At 40.5% G+C, this 16,762-nt stretch overlaps 3 protein-coding genes across 3 annotated transcripts; all 3 read left to right on the forward strand.

The window, feature by feature from the left end:
* Window positions 1-3,960: 3,960 nt before the first annotated feature.
* On the forward strand, window positions 3,961-6,559 carry LOC120736342 (protein turtle homolog A-like). The gene is made up of 4 exons (XM_040036392.1): window positions 3,961-4,208; window positions 5,073-5,318; window positions 5,401-5,541; window positions 5,625-6,559. The coding sequence occupies exons 1-4, from the start codon at window positions 4,118-4,120 to the stop codon at window positions 5,726-5,728; spliced, it is 582 nt and encodes a 193-aa protein (XP_039892326.1). The 5' UTR covers window positions 3,961-4,117; the 3' UTR covers window positions 5,729-6,559.
* Window positions 6,560-9,307: 2,748 nt separating this feature from the next.
* On the forward strand, window positions 9,308-10,642 carry LOC120736367 (Fc receptor-like protein 4). The gene is made up of 5 exons (XM_040036411.1): window positions 9,308-9,316; window positions 9,470-9,755; window positions 9,835-10,080; window positions 10,156-10,314; window positions 10,419-10,642. The coding sequence occupies exons 1-5, from the start codon at window positions 9,308-9,310 to the stop codon at window positions 10,520-10,522; spliced, it is 804 nt and encodes a 267-aa protein (XP_039892345.1). The 3' UTR covers window positions 10,523-10,642.
* A 4,053-nt stretch (window positions 10,643-14,695) lies between these two features.
* Window positions 14,696-16,374, forward strand: LOC120736350 (Fc receptor-like protein 1; the record flags this gene model as incomplete). The annotated part of the gene is made up of 4 exons (XM_040036399.1): window positions 14,696-14,888; window positions 14,968-15,213; window positions 15,289-15,462; window positions 15,569-16,374. Coding segments are annotated over 4 exons (717 nt in total), but the record flags the coding sequence as incomplete, so codon positions are not given.
* Between the last annotated feature and the right edge of the window lie 388 nt (window positions 16,375-16,762).

The following is a 16,762-nucleotide window of genomic DNA, read 5'->3' on the forward strand; positions in this document are numbered from 1 at the left end:
AACAAACCAGCAGACGACTCCAAGAGGGTCATCTGCTGGTCAACCTTCTGAACTGTTTTCACCTTCAGACCATTCCCCTTCTGAACTGCTCCCTACAGCACTTGTCCCACTGACATTTCTACAACTCATTAACAGAGTTAAAGGAGATCAACATCCATGTTTTCTATCAGCTCTGTATGATCCTCAGGCAGGATGTCCTTTATAAGTCTTCAAATCACTGATTTATGATAATTTGCATTTCATATATAAAGAGACCTACACACTTTCTTTCCTCTGAATATCATAAGGAGATGAAGGCCGATTCTGCCTGTGTTTTCACTGCAGTTATATTAACACAGCTCCTTGTGTCTGATGTGCTTTTCAGACGTGTAAAAACATGTAGGATCAAGACTAAAGGAACAAGGATTTTCAAAATGTGAAGGCAGAAAGAAGTAGGCACACAGTTTATTTCCTCTCTTTCTGACCAAAAATCTGTGGTTGAAGCAGGGAGACGTTGCCTTGTCCAAACCACATCTCACTTATTGTAGATGAGTGAGATAGATGTGTACTTATGTTGCCTTCGGTTTCTGCTGTCAGTTTGTGCTCTTTATTTTATGTCCTGGTTTATTTTGTTCAAACAAAGAAACTCCTCTCATGATATACAGTGGGGATGAAGTTACAAAACTGACAGCCAGTCAAAGAAAGAGGAAGAGGGTTGTAGTTGACGTGAACTATGAGCTGATGTCAGTGTTGGTCTGATACCATTGAGCAGCAGGATGGAGGAAACGTCTCTGCTGTGTCTGCTCTGTAAGCTCACTCTGTGTTTTTCATGCCTCTGCTGTCTTGTTGAATGTGAAACTCTGAATTAACCTGAGTTAAATTTCTCTTTAGTTCTGATCTCACTGCTGAGCTGCACCACAAACCAAGGTCAGTAACCTTCTTCTGTCACACTGTAAACCTGACTCACTCTCTTGGGACACTGTGGGACACATTAATTAAGAACATAGTGCAGCTAACTGCAGACAGACCTCTTTTTTGTTGAATTTTGTTGTTTGTATTATTTTCCTAAACCTCAATCACTCCTTCCAGCAGTTAAAAGTCAAACACTGGGTCAATTTACCTGGCATTTGAGCTTTTTGGACTTTCTTTGGACTTACTAGTTACACACACATACATTTTTCCTGTTAGTGTGTAAGTTGTTATTTGAGTTCATAGTTGCATTAGTTTTGTTCCTCTTTCAGTTCCTTCCTTTGTCTTATATGCTTTGATTTACTTCAATTGTTTAGTTCTCTCATTCTCTCAAGTTTCCTTTTCTTCACGTATACTCTTTGTCAAAGTGTCTGTACTCCCAGTTATAATATGTCCAGCCTTAGCACAGGTTCCAGTTTTTAATTGTAATGTTTTCGGTTTCAATAAGTTAATATTTTTTGCTTCACAAGTTTGAACTTTATATTTTACCTTTTGTACTTCCTACCATCAGCCGAAATAAACGGCTTGCTTTCAGTTAAACTTAGCCTGCCTCGAGGCCTCTGCATTTGGGTCCTCACTCCTCACACTCAACCCCATGACAGTAACTGACCACTTTGGACCCAGCAGATGCAGATGTCGTTTTTATGGAGGAGAACAATGTGGAGTGTCACGGTTCAATTCTATTCTATTTATATAGCGCCAAATCACAACAACAGTCGCCTCAAGGCACTTCATATTGTACAGTAGAGCGTACAGATCTGCTGTACAATAAGTATGTACAGGCTGTAGTGAGTGTACAAGCTATGTACAGGGTATAAACAGGATATAAATATGAAAACTATACAGAAATATGAAATATGAGCTATGCAAGTTATAAACAGTTGTAAACAGTTGTAGAATTATAATTATCCTATTGTACAGAATGATTGTGTCTACAGCATTCACAGTAGTGCAGTTTAGATCAGTGAAATATGTAGATAATTCCTACAGAGGCTATATAAAGTGCTAGTGGTTTTGAGTGGTGGTTTAGTCCATGTTGTTATTGTGTGTTTGAGGGTACAGTTGTCCATTTGTTAGTTTTTTTTCCTAAGGTCTTGTTTAGACTCCTGTGAGAAATCTGTGTTGCAACCTATGAAGTAACCGGAAAGTCTATTTTAACCTCAATGTCCTAACTTTCCAACTAGCCCGATGGACACCTCCAGAGAACTGTGACTTCAAGTCGGGTCAATGCAGCTCACGACTATTGTAATTGGCCAGTTTAGCACAGTCGATTTGTCCTGTGCTTTTCTGGCTACTTTTTTTCCTACAATTTTTGAATTTATCAAAATTATCAGAATTAGACTATGAATGCTAAAAATGTTGCCGGTGAAACAAACCAAAGGTCAGCAGAAATTATCTTCCATTTGTACGAGGTTAAGGGTTGTAAAAGATAGCGAGGCTTTGAGAAATACTGAAACCAACTAGCTAAAATTATACTGATCTTTCGAAACAACCTGAAACCCACGTCTGTACAAACGGAGAAATCCCTGTACAACAAGGAAAGAAACATTGAGACTGTTAAAGTAAACAAGCTGACAATAACAGTGTACTTCAGCAAATACTATTTTCCCCTGTGTTAACATATGTGAGGCTGTTTCAGTTGCTTAGTAATCCAGTACAATGCACAATAAACAAATGTATGAATATAGTGAGAAAAGATGGGCATGTCTGGATGACTGGTTCTCAGTCATCCAGGTCATCGTAGTCTGAGGAGCTTGGGAAAAAAAGCGTCTGTATGTTTCACCTCTCATCCAAGAAGCTTTTTTAGATCATGACAGATTCAGATTGTGGCCTACACCTGTTTTCACACCTTGGCTCGTGTGATTAGGTAGAGGATGATGAGGGGGTCCATGACCCTCTTGTGGGACACACCCACAGAGCTTAAATCTGGGACTGTCCACCCTTTGACCTTAGAACTGAAGAAGCTTCTCAGATAAGAGGTGAAGTGTCTTCAAGCAACTTAAAGAAGTCCAGACGCTTTTCTTTCCAAGGTCCTTAGAAAAGATGAGTATTTTTATTTTAATAACCACAAACGTTTTTACCTGTTTTGGGGCTGAATCATTTGCCTGCCCAGTCTTTGGTGTCAAAGTGTGTTTTTGTTTGGCCTTTCTGGTAGTTAGTGTCATCGGGTTTGTTGTACACACTGTCAAACAAAGCTAGAAGCTCCTGTGGCTTTGTGCATGGACCTAGGCGCCAGAATCCAAACACTTGAGCAATGGGCCGATCAACTTTCTCATGTTTAATTTTGAAAAGAATTTTTTTTTTTAAATAAAAATAGTTTTCCTTCGACAAGAAAGGACATATTTTACAAAAGCTATCACTGGCTAATTCTGGAAAACTGTAATAGTCCATTTCAAACTGATAAATACCTTTTTTTTTTTAAATCGGAAGAAACAGAACTTTTTCAGCAAAGAATGAAGAAACTTTCCTAAATCTTTATTTGATATGCATGCTGCTATGGATAGATGACATATGCATTATTTTTCATTTAGTCTGAGTTTGACGTTTTGGTTAAATAAATCTGCATGACTTTCTCGGTTTTTGAGATATTTTCTGTCAGTAAGAAAAGGAAAAACGAAAACAGATGAAAGTTAGAGCTGGAAATTGTTCTGTCTGATTTTCTGATATAATTTAATACAATCACAGCACAGAGCCGATCTCTCTCTCCTGTAACTCTTTGGAGCTCATCCAAGAGTCTCTTTCTTTCCTCTATGTGTCAGTAAATGTTTGATTAAAGCAACTTTTATGAACACTTTTGATCTCAGTGTTTAAGTAAATGATAAGCGTATATTGCTCTTCACAGCAAAAATAAAAATGAATCAGATATTATCCTCTTTATTTATCCAAGTGTATATGCTTCCACAGAAACCATCGATTCGAAGGAGCTGTTCAACATAGTGTCAGAATTATTGAAAAATGGCTATAATATATTATATATCATCTCCTGTTCCTCACAGCTCGTCTGACTGTGAGTCCCAGCAGCTCTCAGCTTTTTGAAGCAGACTTTGTGTCTCTGAGCTGTGAGGAGGACGACAGCTCTGCTGGATGGACTCTGAGGAGAAACACAAGCAGAGAAACTGGAGCTGAGTGCGGAGCTGTGTGGGGAGAAGGACCAGGATATTTCTGTAGCATGACAGTTATTCCTGAATGGGACACTGGAGTTTACTGGTGTGAGTCCAGAGAGGGTGCCGTCAGCAACATGATTAACCTCACAGTCACTGGTAAGCTGAGTGTGTGGAGTTTGTGTTGATGATGATTGTGATGATGACAAAGCTTTTATTTGTCACTTGCAGTTGCCTGCAGCAAGATTGGACCTCTTCCAACCATACATATATTACACAAAAATCACATTGGCGAGACAGGTCAGAACAGGTAGTGGAAAGAAAACAAATGAAATGTAGGACACAAGAGGGCAGTGGAGGAGAGAAAAAGAGAACTCTACTCAGACTGAGCTCCTGGTAGAAGATCAGTATGAGAACAGAAAACAAAAACCCCTCAGCACAAAAAGCACATGAATCTTCACACCATGACATGAAAACACATCACATCATCAGGAAGCTAAAGGGGTGGGTAAATGGGGTGAGAGTTCGCCGGTGTAGACAGCAGCATACGGTCCTGCGGCATGATGTTGCACCCTTCCCATCGCTTCGATCATAGCCCCCCACCGGGGTCAATGAAGTATACATTATTATTATTATTCCAACCATAAACTCATCCCTAACTTTAACAACAACCTTAATCGTGTTTGATAGTTTTCCAAAACTATTCATGAAGAGAAAGTAAAATAAATATATATGTGTTGATTCAGTCCAAACAGTTCTCATGTTTCCTCCTGTTTCTGAACGTGTAGCATAGAGATGTGTTGTCACATAGCGTAATATGTTACGGTTTGGGATCGGGCACTAATGAACCCAGTTACCAGATGATCAAATCCATCTTCTTTAGGTTTTAGAGAACAAGACTGAAAGACTCTCTGAGGGTTAAAGTTACATGAGACGAGACAAGGCCATCAGAAGCCAGGCATTAAAGTGTTGATGAAGCTGTGTGTAAATGGATGAAATGCTGTAGTTTGTCTCTGTGTTGAGGTGGATCAGTGATCCTGCAGAGTCCTGTCCTCCCTGTGATGGAGGGAGATGACGTCACTCTGCTCTGTAAAACAGAGACCACTCCCTCCAACCTCCCAGCTGCTTTCTATAAAGATGGCGTCTTCATTGGGAATGAGACTACAGGTCACATGACCATCCAGCATGTTTCCAGGTCTGATGAAGGCCTCTACAAGTGTGACATCAGCGGTCATGGAGAGTCTCCATCCAGCTGGATCACTGTCACAGGTGAGGAGCTTCACTTTTATGTTACCTCTTTTTTCATTATATATTCACATGTGGTTGAAATAATCATATATTCTCTCTGCAGAAAAACATATAACCACACCTCTGCCCCTTGACTCGTCCTTACTCCACTTTGTGATTAGACTGCTCTTCCACCTGGTGGTGTTCTGTCCATACGTCATCTCCACTCTCCTCATGGTGTCTTTGTATCGAAAGAGAGCTAAAGGTAACACTGAATCATTCATTAATTAATCAATATGCTGAAATCTCTATAAATTAATGGCTGAAACACTTCATACATTTTTACAGGAAAAATCTTCCGTGTCCCGATCCTGCCCACTCAGCCTGAGCAGGGACTGGACGATGAGCATTATGATGTCATCTCTGATGTCACCACAGAGTATCACTTCTGAATCAGAGCTTTGGTGCTTCTCTTTAGGTCTCACTAATGTTGTCCTCTCCACCTCTGTTGTGAATCTTGTATGAATAAAAGGACTCTGATGTTCATCTCTGGATATTTTCATGTAGATAAGCAGCAAATGTTCCCAAGAAAATCTACTGGAGCTCTCAATAGAAATTATATTGACTTGTGATTGTATGCTCTACACTCAGTCACTACAATCAATTCTAGAGTTTCTCCACCTACTGAACCCACTTTAACCTCTGACTGTGCACATTTTACTGTTTACAGGCAAAGTCACCCTCTACAATGTAGGTGACTGAAAATAGAGCTAATTTCTACTTTCTTACTTTGAGTACATTTCAGAGCCTGCACTTTTCTACTTATATTTGAGTAAGGAACTTGAATCAGTACTTCAACTTTTACTGGAGTATTTTTTTTTACTTGTTTGTATTTGTACTTAAGTACAGAAGGTCTGAACTTTTGCCAACTCTGCTTGCTCTGCCTCCTTCGCGATCATCAGTTTGAACTACCTGGCGTCCTATTGTTGACGTTTCTGACTGAATTCCAACGGCCAGGTTGTTGCTGCTGCTCACTCACAGATACTGACAGAGTGTAAAAGTGTTGAAATTGACTCTTTCTTATTGGTGCTTTTGCTATTAAAATGATATCTTGTGAAACTCTTTAAACTGTTCCTCTCGTTCGTGTACCTACAGCTCATTTGGTTTTAGCTGTGATACCCCCTGCACTTTTTCTCCATCTGTTTTTGTCATAGCCTCGTATGACAGGTTGTGAGAGGTCCCAGGTCTGAATCCCACACAAGCCTTACATTGTCACAGCCTGGCTCATAAGACCCACAGTCAGTATGAAAGATTAGTTGGTGTTGGATCATGCAATTTGTCGCTAGATACAGATAGAGATACCTGCAAAATAGTGAAAAGTATTATGTTAGCTTCTTCATCTACAGAGGATGCTACTTGGGCATTATATGGTAATGATAATAACAAAAATGAGAAATTAATCAAACTGAAATACATTCAATAAAAAATTAATTGGAGTCTAGAAAACAGCAGAATTGAAATCATATTTATCATTCATGACTGTCAGACATTTCTAAGACTCTCTAACAGAGTTAAAGTAGGTCCATGTTTTCTATCAGCACTGTGTTTTAGTGCTGATAGGTAGGATGTTCTTTAAAAGCCATCAGTTTGTGACGTGCAGTCTGATGTTGAGCAGCCAAACAGTGAACTCACTGCCTTTCTGACCACAAGTCAGAGGTTGAAACAGAGAGAAGCTAAAGCCCACCTCCAACTCAAAAACCTCGCAGCTAAACTACAGTCAGCCACAGGAAGACACAGCAGGTTTGTAACAATCTGCAACATGACTGATAAAATCATTATTGTCAATAAAACACTTAAGAATTTATTTTAATTTAATTGTGAAAATGTATTTCAAACAGTGCTTGATGCATTTATTTCACAAGTAAAGGTCAGAGAGTCAGTGAAGGCATCACACAACTGCTAATGTTGCCTTCAGGTGCAGTTGTAGATTTTGTTGCTGTTGATCTTTACTTCATGTTCTGGTTCAATTTTTTCGTTTAAAATTTTGTATTTCTGCTTTATTTCCACCAAATAATTTAACTTTTGCATGAAGTTCAGAGAGGAAACCACAACACTGGCACCGAGTCACAGGTGAGGAGGAAGATGAGGGTTTTACTCTCTATGAGAGTGACCTGAACTCACTCTTTGTATGATATCAGCGAGCAGCACGAGGAAACGTTTCAGAACTCTGAACTAACCTGAGTTTAATTTCTCTTTAGCTCTGATCTCACTGCTGAGCTGCACCACAAACCAAGGTCAGTAACCTTCTTCTGTCACACTGTAAACCTGACTCACTCTTCCAGGAGACTGTGGGACACATTTATTTAAAAAAGAAAAAATCCTCTCCCTGTTGCATCACCAAACCTGATTTTCTGACAGTCTAGATGATGTCACCTGTTTTTCTAAATTAAACATCCACACATAAGGAAATATATCTGTGCAATAGAATATTTTTATTCAACACCCAATTGCAGTTAAAGCTGAATTTATAGAAAAGAAATGTGTCATTTACACTTCAGGTATAAACATCAGCTCATGTTCTACTGTGTAGTTCTTCAGTGTTTGAGCCAGCTGGAGCACTCAATAAGAATACAGCTGATTTTCTGTCAGTGTTTATTAGGACCACATGTTTGTGTTTGTGGGGTTAACTCTCATATAAAATTGCTTCCTGGTAGAGAAAAGTGCACTGACCCTGTGACATGTAATGATGCAGAAAGAAGAAGCAGAGAGACGCGTTTACTGGCTGTCAAACTGCTGCTGATCTCAGTTACTTCTTAGGATTGATGTCAGGGAGCAGACACCATTTTTAGATCTGAGATCATGTGAACATTATTGTTACGTAGTACTCAGACATGTTAAAGTAGATGTGATGATCGGTTCATTGCTTCTTGTTTTAGGCTCGTGCAGGTTTTAGTTGCACTGAAGCCAGTTTATGATGCTTGAGCTGAACTAAAGTCAGTGTGTTGTTGGTGATGCAGGGTGCAGTCGCAGCCACACAGTTTATGTCTCTCTGACATCAGAACAGAAAAGCAGCAACAAGTCTCAGCTGACCTGCTGTCACTAACAAGAAGATCAAACTTTGTGTTTAACATCGTCCTCGTCTCTGACAGCTTCAAAGAAAACTCCTCCATCGTCCTGAAGAAAAGGATCAACTTCATCTAACATAACGTTTTAGGATTTAAATGGAGGAAACATCTCTGCTGTGGCTGCTCTGTAAGTTCACGCTGTGTATTTCTGGAAGATTCAGATGATGAAATCTTTAAAAAGCTCATAAAACACTCTGTAGTTTGTTTTCAGTGATGTTTGTCTGTAATATGAATCTTCTTCACGTGTTTGAATCCAACAATCTTCCTCCTTCCTGCTCTGATTCTGCTTCAGTATTTCCTTACAATCAGCTCACAGAGATGTTGTGTCTGCTCTGCTCTCTGATCACTTCATTAAACACCACAAACTCTGAACTAACCTGAGACTCGTTTCTCTTTAGTTCTGATCTCACTGCTGAGCCTCGACACAAACCAAGGTCAGTAACATCATGTGACAAACTAAAGGACCAGAATGTGTTTTATTCTATTTCTCAGATACTTCATGCAGCTAAAGTCTGACAGTTATGAAATATAAGCATAATGAGGATCACACTCTTTTCTCGTTTCTGTATTTATTCATCCATTTTTACAGATAAAAAAGACGAACTAACCTGACAGATCATTAATTTTATGAACATTTCACGAAGGCTGTGAGACTAACAGTTCATTATTTAAAAAGCCTATTTACTGCCTTTAAAAAGTAACTAATTACACACAGAGATATGTTGTGTTGCAACTGTCAGCATAAAATCATGATGAAAAAACATAGATGATGACATGTTAGTGTAGACTTATGCAGACTTGGAGATCACACTGTGATTTTTGTTGTGACTTTTGATAAGCTGAGGTGAAGTTAAATAAATGTGATGCTTAAAAAAACCCTGAAATATTCCTTTGATTGTTATTTAGATGGTGTTGGTTGTTTGCAGTAGTGTTCTTAAGAATACTAATTCATTAAATTACTAATTAGATACAAATGCAACGCAATTACCTATACCTGTATGCTTATTGTAATGTCTTCCTGTCATCCCATTAATGAACTGGAAAAGTCAGCAGGTCAATTAATTTTAGTTAAAATACACTAAATTCCTCACAGCTCGTCTGACTGTGAGTCCCAGCAGCTCTCAGCTCTATAAAGGAGACTTTGTGTCTCTGAGCTGTGAGGAGGACGACAGCTCTGCTGGATGGACTTTGAGGAGAAACACAAGCAAACAACAGAGGACTCAGTGTGGAGATGTGTGGGGAGAAGGTGCTGGTTCTTCATGTAACATCACTGTGTTCCCATTGGACAGTGGAGTTTACTGGTGTGAGTCCAGAGAGGGTCCCATCAGTAACATGGTTAAGCTGACAGTCACTGGTAAGCTGAGTGTGTGGAGTTAGTGTTGATGAAGCTGTGTGTAAATGGATGAAATGCTGTAGTTTGTCTCTGTGTTGAGGTGGATCAGTGATCCTGCAGAGTCCTGTCCTCCCTGTGATGGAGGGAGATAACGTCACTCTGCTCTGTAAAACAAAGACCACTCCCTCCAACCTCCCAGCTGCTTTCTATAAAGATGGCTCCCTCATCAGGGAGGAGCCTACAGGTCACATGACCATCCAGCATGTTTCCAGGTCTGATGAAGGCCTCTACAAGTGTGACATCAGCGGTCATGGAGAGTCTCCATCCAGCTGGATCACTGTCACAGGTGAGGAGCTTCACTCTGATTTCACCTCTTATTTCATCCACATATTCACCTGAACAGGTGGGATTCTCTCTGCAGACAAACATACAACCACACCTCCACCCACCACCTCAGCACTACCCCCTGACTGCAGCTCCCTCCAGCTTGCATTCAGAGTGGTCCTCCACCTGCTTGTATTCTGCCCATACGTCATCTCCACTCTCCTCATGATGTCTTTATATCGACACAGAGCCAAAGGTAACACTCTGAATCAATCCCTTAATATGCTGATGATTATATTCTTTTCATCTGAACTCTTCATTGGTTCACATCTGATACATTTTCATATTTTGTATGTGCAGGGAACAAACTTTGCATCTTGAACCTGCCCACTCATCCTGAGCAGGGATTCGATGATGAACATGAGGATGTAATTACTGATGTCACCACAGAGCATCGTTTCTGAAACAAACTTCTGTTGTGTCTCTGTGGGTCTCAATAAATTTGTCCTCTTCACCACTGGCATAGAGATCATCTGAATAAATGGACTCTGATGTTCATCTCGGGATATTTTCATCTAGCTAAACAAATAAATTGATAATTTTTTTTCTTTTTTTTTTGCCTGTCCCGTTTGGCTCTTTTGCCATCAGAATTGTTGTCTAAGGGCAAAGAAAGATGCCCAACGGATTTACTTTACCAAATGGACCATCCCAGCCTTGCCGTAATGGTCTATTTGATTCACCTTTTATTGTTTATTTTATTCTATTTTCACTTGCTAAATACAGGACAGACTTGACTGGGAAAGGAAAACATAAACCAACAAAACAAACAGACAAAAAGAGAAAGAAAAAAGAGAAAACAAGCAAAAAAGAGAACAATATAATAAACAACATCATCGTGATGATCTATGTGAATATAACAGTAAATACTAAATATTAAACATTATTGTGCAGCACGTAAGATCAACAGAACACAGTGTGCTTTGAGGTAGGAGCCAGAAAGGGTGTAGTTTGTGTGTGTGAGCACCCGTGTGTACACCTGTGAGTATGGACGCGCTTGTTTTTTTTAAAAGGTTCCTTCGTGTAATGATCTGCTAGAGGGTGTGGGGGGGCCACAGCCCCGTCCTCCAGGGCATGAAGCAGGTATGGAGGAGATCAAAACTCCAGACATCCAGAGGCCCTCAGAACACAAGAGACCAAGGAAGACCAACAGAGGGGCAGCCGCGCCACTGTCCCAGAAAGAGCTGAGGAGAGTCCCAGATGAGGGCTCACTCAGCAGCCGCGGAGCAGAAGCCAGGGGGGGTTGCAGTGACGCGCCCGGGAGCTCCACCGGCAGCCAGCTGTGCCTGAGTGACCGAGCCCCAGGCCGAGAGGCCGGGGGCACCCCACCCCCGAAGAGGCCCGAGCGACCCCCAGGCTCCAGGCCCCGACAAGCAGCCACCAGGAGTGAGCCGGTGTGTACCTGGACGCCCACCCCCGGACACAAAGAACCACCAACGCAGCGATGTCTGAGGGAGTCCGCCACTGGCAGGGGAAGATCAAATAAATTGATCCCAAGAGGCGGATTTTCATCATATACTGTGTGTGTTACTGGAGCTCTGTAACTAAGGGATTCTTCAAAGCATTCAGATTATTTCTAAAAATTCAAACCTGCAGATGCTTTCAGATCTGATGTTGGAGAAAAAACACCAAACATCTGCTATATAGATAATGTTTCCTCTGGATATTTCCTCAGTCCCTCTCCTTCCTTCTCAGGTCCATGGACTGTTCACAGGCCTGGGTCTTTGCTCCAGTACTTTTTAACTTGAAATTTAAGTCATATTTATTATCCTGCTTTATGCCTAGTTTGTTCTTTTTTTAAATTCTTGTCATATTTTGTTTTGTATTCTAGCTTAAATCTCCTGGTTTGTTTGTGTGTTTACCACTGCAGCTCTTTAACTACTGTTTTGTACAAGTAATCCAACTTATTTCTAAATGAAACCTGCAGATGTTTTCAGATCAGGTGTTAAAGGAACATGTTTTGGTACATTTTGTTTTATTTTGGTATTTCCTGTTTTGTCCTCTTTTCTGATGAGCTGATTAGACTCCTGGTGTTTCCTGAAACTACCTGGACTTTGGTTTGCTGATTCTTTTTTTTATTTAACCTTTGGAGTTAGTTGCATCTTTGCAACGTAACCCTTAGTAAAGATTCACTATTTGTTAATTCACTCTACCTTGGAGTCTTTATTTGAATCATAATGTACAGCACAGTGTTTTGAACAAGAAATGGACCCTGAGGACTCCTGTAGAGGATGACAGAGAGGACATGATTTACACCACTCTGGTGTTCACTAACTGCTTTCTGGCATAGCTCAGCTAATGGACTCGTTACTAAACAATCTTTATACCTTGATCCTATCTGCTCGCTCTGAGCAGGGATTGAATGATACGCATGATGATGTTGGCGTCTCACTAACTTTGTCCTCTCCATCTCTGTTGTGGAGATTATTAGAATAAATTGAGTCTGATGTTCATCTTTGGATCATTTTATCTAAATTAAAAACCAAATATTCTTTCATAGAGGAAGATTTCTATCATCATTACTGTATGTGTACGACAGCAACTCTGTAACTAATTATTGACAGTAGCATCCAGTTTATCTCTAAATGAAACCTGCAGTGATATTTGAGGAACACATAAAAGAGTTATTGATAAGGACTGTTTTATTATAGTATTTCCTGTGTTGTTATTGAAATCAATGGACAATCTGGTTGCTCAGATGAGGATATGCATCATGCACTTTCCCTCACAGATACTGACATGTTACTTTAATTGGTGTCCAGTAGATGGTAAACATAACATCATGTGACTGGGAGTGGATTCATGGATCGCTTCTTATCTTCCTGACTGAGCACAAACCTCTGAGAACATTGAGGATTAAAATACAATTTTAAAAAGCTAATGTTAAAATGTAAGATTTGCTTCCATCGATTGGTGATGCTGACATCTTACAGCTTTCTCCGTAATTCGCACATGGAGCTTTCCTTTCATTGTCCAACTCATGTGATAGAGGATTCTATGTGGATGTTGTTGCAGCAAATGCATGTGTGTCTGTAAATGTCATTTTGTGTGTGCACTAAAATCCATGTCTGTACTTGGATTGCTAAATGTGTAGAGGATTTCACAAACGTGTGACTCAAAGTAAGTAAATGTCCGTGTTTTTTCCTGTCTCTATTTTTTGTTTTTAGGCAGAAAGTCAACAAATCACCGAGTTGTTAAAAATCTTTATTTTCAGATATAGACACTGACAGTATGCTGATGATGATCCTCTCCATCTGTGCTTTACATCTGATATCTGTAGAGGAATCCACAAATGTGTAAGTTTACGTCAGGTAGTCTCCATGTTTTCTGTTACCTCTGTGTTTTTTAGGCATTGTCCTTTGACTGTCAACAAATCAGTGAATTTTTAGCCCTTTTCATTCATGTCACAGCGTCTCTTATAAACATTATTGGTAGATAATGTTTGACTCTGTGTTTTCACTGCAGGTACATGAACACAACTATCTGTATCCAACACATGTCTGCTTTACACCTTTCTAAATGTTAACTAGAGCATGATGTGTAGTCTGATGTTTTGCAGCCACTCAATGTGTTTACTCTTTTTGACCACAAGTCAGTGGTTGGAACAGAGAGAAGCACAAAACCAACTAAAGCTTTCTACCTCAGAGTCAATGTGCAGTCAGCTACAGGAAGACACAGTTTGTTTGGCTCAATCTGCGATATTATTAATTAAATCAATAATCACATTAGCATAGTCGATACATTTAAAATGTAATTGTCAAGAAAGAGCTGCACAACTTTCCCTCCAAGGAGGTGAGATACTCAGTGAAGACCTCACACAGGTACTGATTTTGCATCCAGGGTCAAATGTCAGTTGTAGATTTTGTTGCTTTTGATCTTTACTTTGTGTTTTAAAAGTATGGCTTCAGAGTAGCAGACAAATAAACACAAAGTCTTTTCACACAAGGTTTTTTATAACCACAAGTCTGAAACCCAGAGTCAGAGAAAGAGGAAGAGGAGGGTTTTACTTGGCGAGAACTGATCTCAGAGCTGGTGTGATGTCATTGAGCAGCAGGATGGAGGAAACGTCTCTGCTGTGTCTGCTCTGTAAGCTCACTCTGTGTTTTTCATGCCTCTGCTGTCTTGTTGAATGTGAAACTCTGAACTAACCTGAGTTTAATTTCTCTTTAGTTCTGATCTCACTGCTGAGCTGCACCACAAACCAAGGTCAGTAACCTTCTTCTGTCACACTGTAAACCTGACTCCCTCCTCCAGGAGACTGTGGGACACATTTATTAAGAACATGGTGCAGCTAACTGCAGACAGACTCCTCCTCAGTCATGTCGGTGTATCTAATCATGTTATTATATCAGTCTAAATGATTAGATGTTATATAAATGTGAGGTGCAAGAATGAAAGTGATAATTTCCCATCACTGAAAGTCAGCAGAAAACCACTCACAATGTGAATTCAGTCAGTGTAAAATATGTCTGATAACAATGTAATGTATGTGTCCCCTCTTCTTCCTCACAGCTCGTCTGACTGTGAGTCCCAGCAGCTCTCAGTTCTTTAAAGGAGACTTTGTGTCTCTGAGCTGTGAGGAGGACGACAGCTCTGCTGGATGGACTCTGAGGAGAAACACAAGCAAACAACAGAGGACTCAGTGTGGAGATGGGTGGGGAAAACCAGCTGGTTCTTCCTGTAACATCACTGTGTTCCCATCAGACAGTGGAGTTTACTGGTGTGAGTCCAGAGAGGGTCCCATCAGTAACATGGTTAACCTGACAGTCACTGGTAAGCTGAGTGTGTGGAGTTAGTGTTGATGAAGCTGTGTGTAAATGGATGAAATGCTGTAGTTTGTCTCTGTGTTGAGGTGGATCAGTGATCCTGCAGAGTCCTGTCCTCCCTGTGATGGAGGGAGATGACGTCACTCTGCTCTGTAAAACAAAGACCACTCCCTCCAACCTCCCAGCTGCTTTCTATAAAGATGGCTCCCTCATCAGGAAGCAGCCTACAGGTCACATGACCATCCAGCATGTTTCCAGGTCTGATGAAGGCCTCTACAAGTGTGACATCAGCGGTCATGGAGAGTCTCCATCCAGCTGGATCACTGTCACAGGTGAGGAGCTTCACTCTGATTTCACCTCTTACTTCATCCACATATTCACCTGAACAGGTGGGATTCTCTCTGCAGACAAACCTACAACCACACCTCCACCCACCTCTACAACTATTCCCACCGCTCCAGAGCTGACCGCTGACTCCTCTCTACAGCTTGCATTCAGAATAGTCCTCCACCTGGTGGTTTTCTCTCCATATATCATCTCCACTCTCATCGTGATGTCTTTATATCAATGCAGAGCCAGAGGTAACACTGAATCATTCACTGATCAATGAATGTGCTGATGATTAAATCCTGTCTCTTCATGAAGAAACAGCCGATAGATATTCTACTTTTGTTTTTGTTTTTTCAGGAAATGGCATCAGTGATTCAACCAAGCCCATTCTTCCTGACCAGGGATTGGATAATGAGCATGATGATGTAATCACTGATGTCACCACAGAGTATCACTTCTGAATCAGAGCTCTGTTGTGTCTCTGTGAGTCTCACTAACTGTCCTCTCCATCTCTGATGTTGAGATTATTTGGATAAATGGACTCTGATGTTCATCTCTGGATATTTTTATGTAGATAAACAGTAAATATTCCTGCTCACAGGAGGAGATCATCATGTACTGTGTGTGTGCATCACTGCAGCTCTGTCACTGAAAGACATTTTCAGGTCAAATATCAGAGAAAAAGACAAAGTCACGCTACTTCCTGTTTTATTTTGGTATTTCATGTTTCCACATCCTACCTGATCACCTCACTGGAGTAGCAGGTGTCCTGATGGTTCTGACCGGAATTAAATCTACCCGTCACACACAGATGCTGTCATAGCGTTTTGGTGCCTGACTGTAAACACATGATCACATGACTCAGACTGGACTAATGCAGTTTTTGTCTTTTCACCTCTTCCTGGATCAACACAAACTGTGAATTTTTCAGTGAGCCTTGAAATTGACTCTTTCTTGTTGGTGCTTTTTTGTTATTAAAGCCACATCCTGTGCAACATTTCAAACTGCTCCAGTTGTCCGTGTCACTCTTTAGTACCTGTACCTACAGCTCATGTGGTTTGTGCTGTGATGGCCCCCTGCCCTCTTTGTCCCAACTCTTTTTGTCATAGCCTCATATGAAATGAGAGGTCCTGGGTCTGAATCCCAGGTGAGCCCCCACATTGTCACAGCTTGGCTCATAAGACCCACAGACAGTATGAAAGATCGACTGATTTTGGATCATTTAGTTTGTAGCTTCAATTATTTCACAACAGTGTTTCTTGTTGTTGTTGTTGTTGTTGTTGTCATAAGTGACCAAATGTGTGCAACAGGGTGGAGCACGCATTAGCTGCAACATGCTACATCCATAGAAATATGAGTGAAAGTACAAATCAAATCGAAGCAGGACTGAAATCCTAATTTTTACTGTTCATGACTGTCAGACATTTCTAAGTAGGTCAGGGTCAATGTTTCAGGACCACCATATGTAAATCACATTTGATTTGATAACAAATAATTTGTTATCAAATCACTGATTAATGAACATTGTGTTTCAGATATTTAGAGACCCAT

This window comes from Simochromis diagramma, unplaced genomic scaffold, assembly GCF_900408965.1.
Source record: "Simochromis diagramma unplaced genomic scaffold, fSimDia1.1 OVJJ01000703.1, whole genome shotgun sequence".
NCBI lineage: Eukaryota > Metazoa > Chordata > Actinopteri > Cichliformes > Cichlidae > Simochromis > Simochromis diagramma.

What these genes read in the sequence shown, in the direction of transcription:
- LOC120736342 (XM_040036392.1), top strand. Translation starts at nt 4,118, where the DNA reads ATGACAGTTATTCCTGAATGGGACACTGGAGTTTACTGGTGTGAGTCC. An exon ending in CAGCTGGATCACTGTCACAG is followed by an intron (nt 5,319 to 5,400) that starts GTGAGGAGCTTC and finishes TTCTCTCTGCAG; the next exon opens with AAAAACATATAACCACACCT. An exon ending in GTATCGAAAGAGAGCTAAAG is followed by an intron (nt 5,542 to 5,624) that starts GTAACACTGAAT and finishes ACATTTTTACAG; the next exon opens with GAAAAATCTTCCGTGTCCCG.
- LOC120736367 (XM_040036411.1), top strand. An exon ending in GGTTAAGCTGACAGTCACTG is followed by an intron (nt 9,756 to 9,834) that starts GTAAGCTGAGTG and finishes CTCTGTGTTGAG; the next exon opens with GTGGATCAGTGATCCTGCAG. An exon ending in CAGCTGGATCACTGTCACAG is followed by an intron (nt 10,081 to 10,155) that starts GTGAGGAGCTTC and finishes TTCTCTCTGCAG; the next exon opens with ACAAACATACAACCACACCT.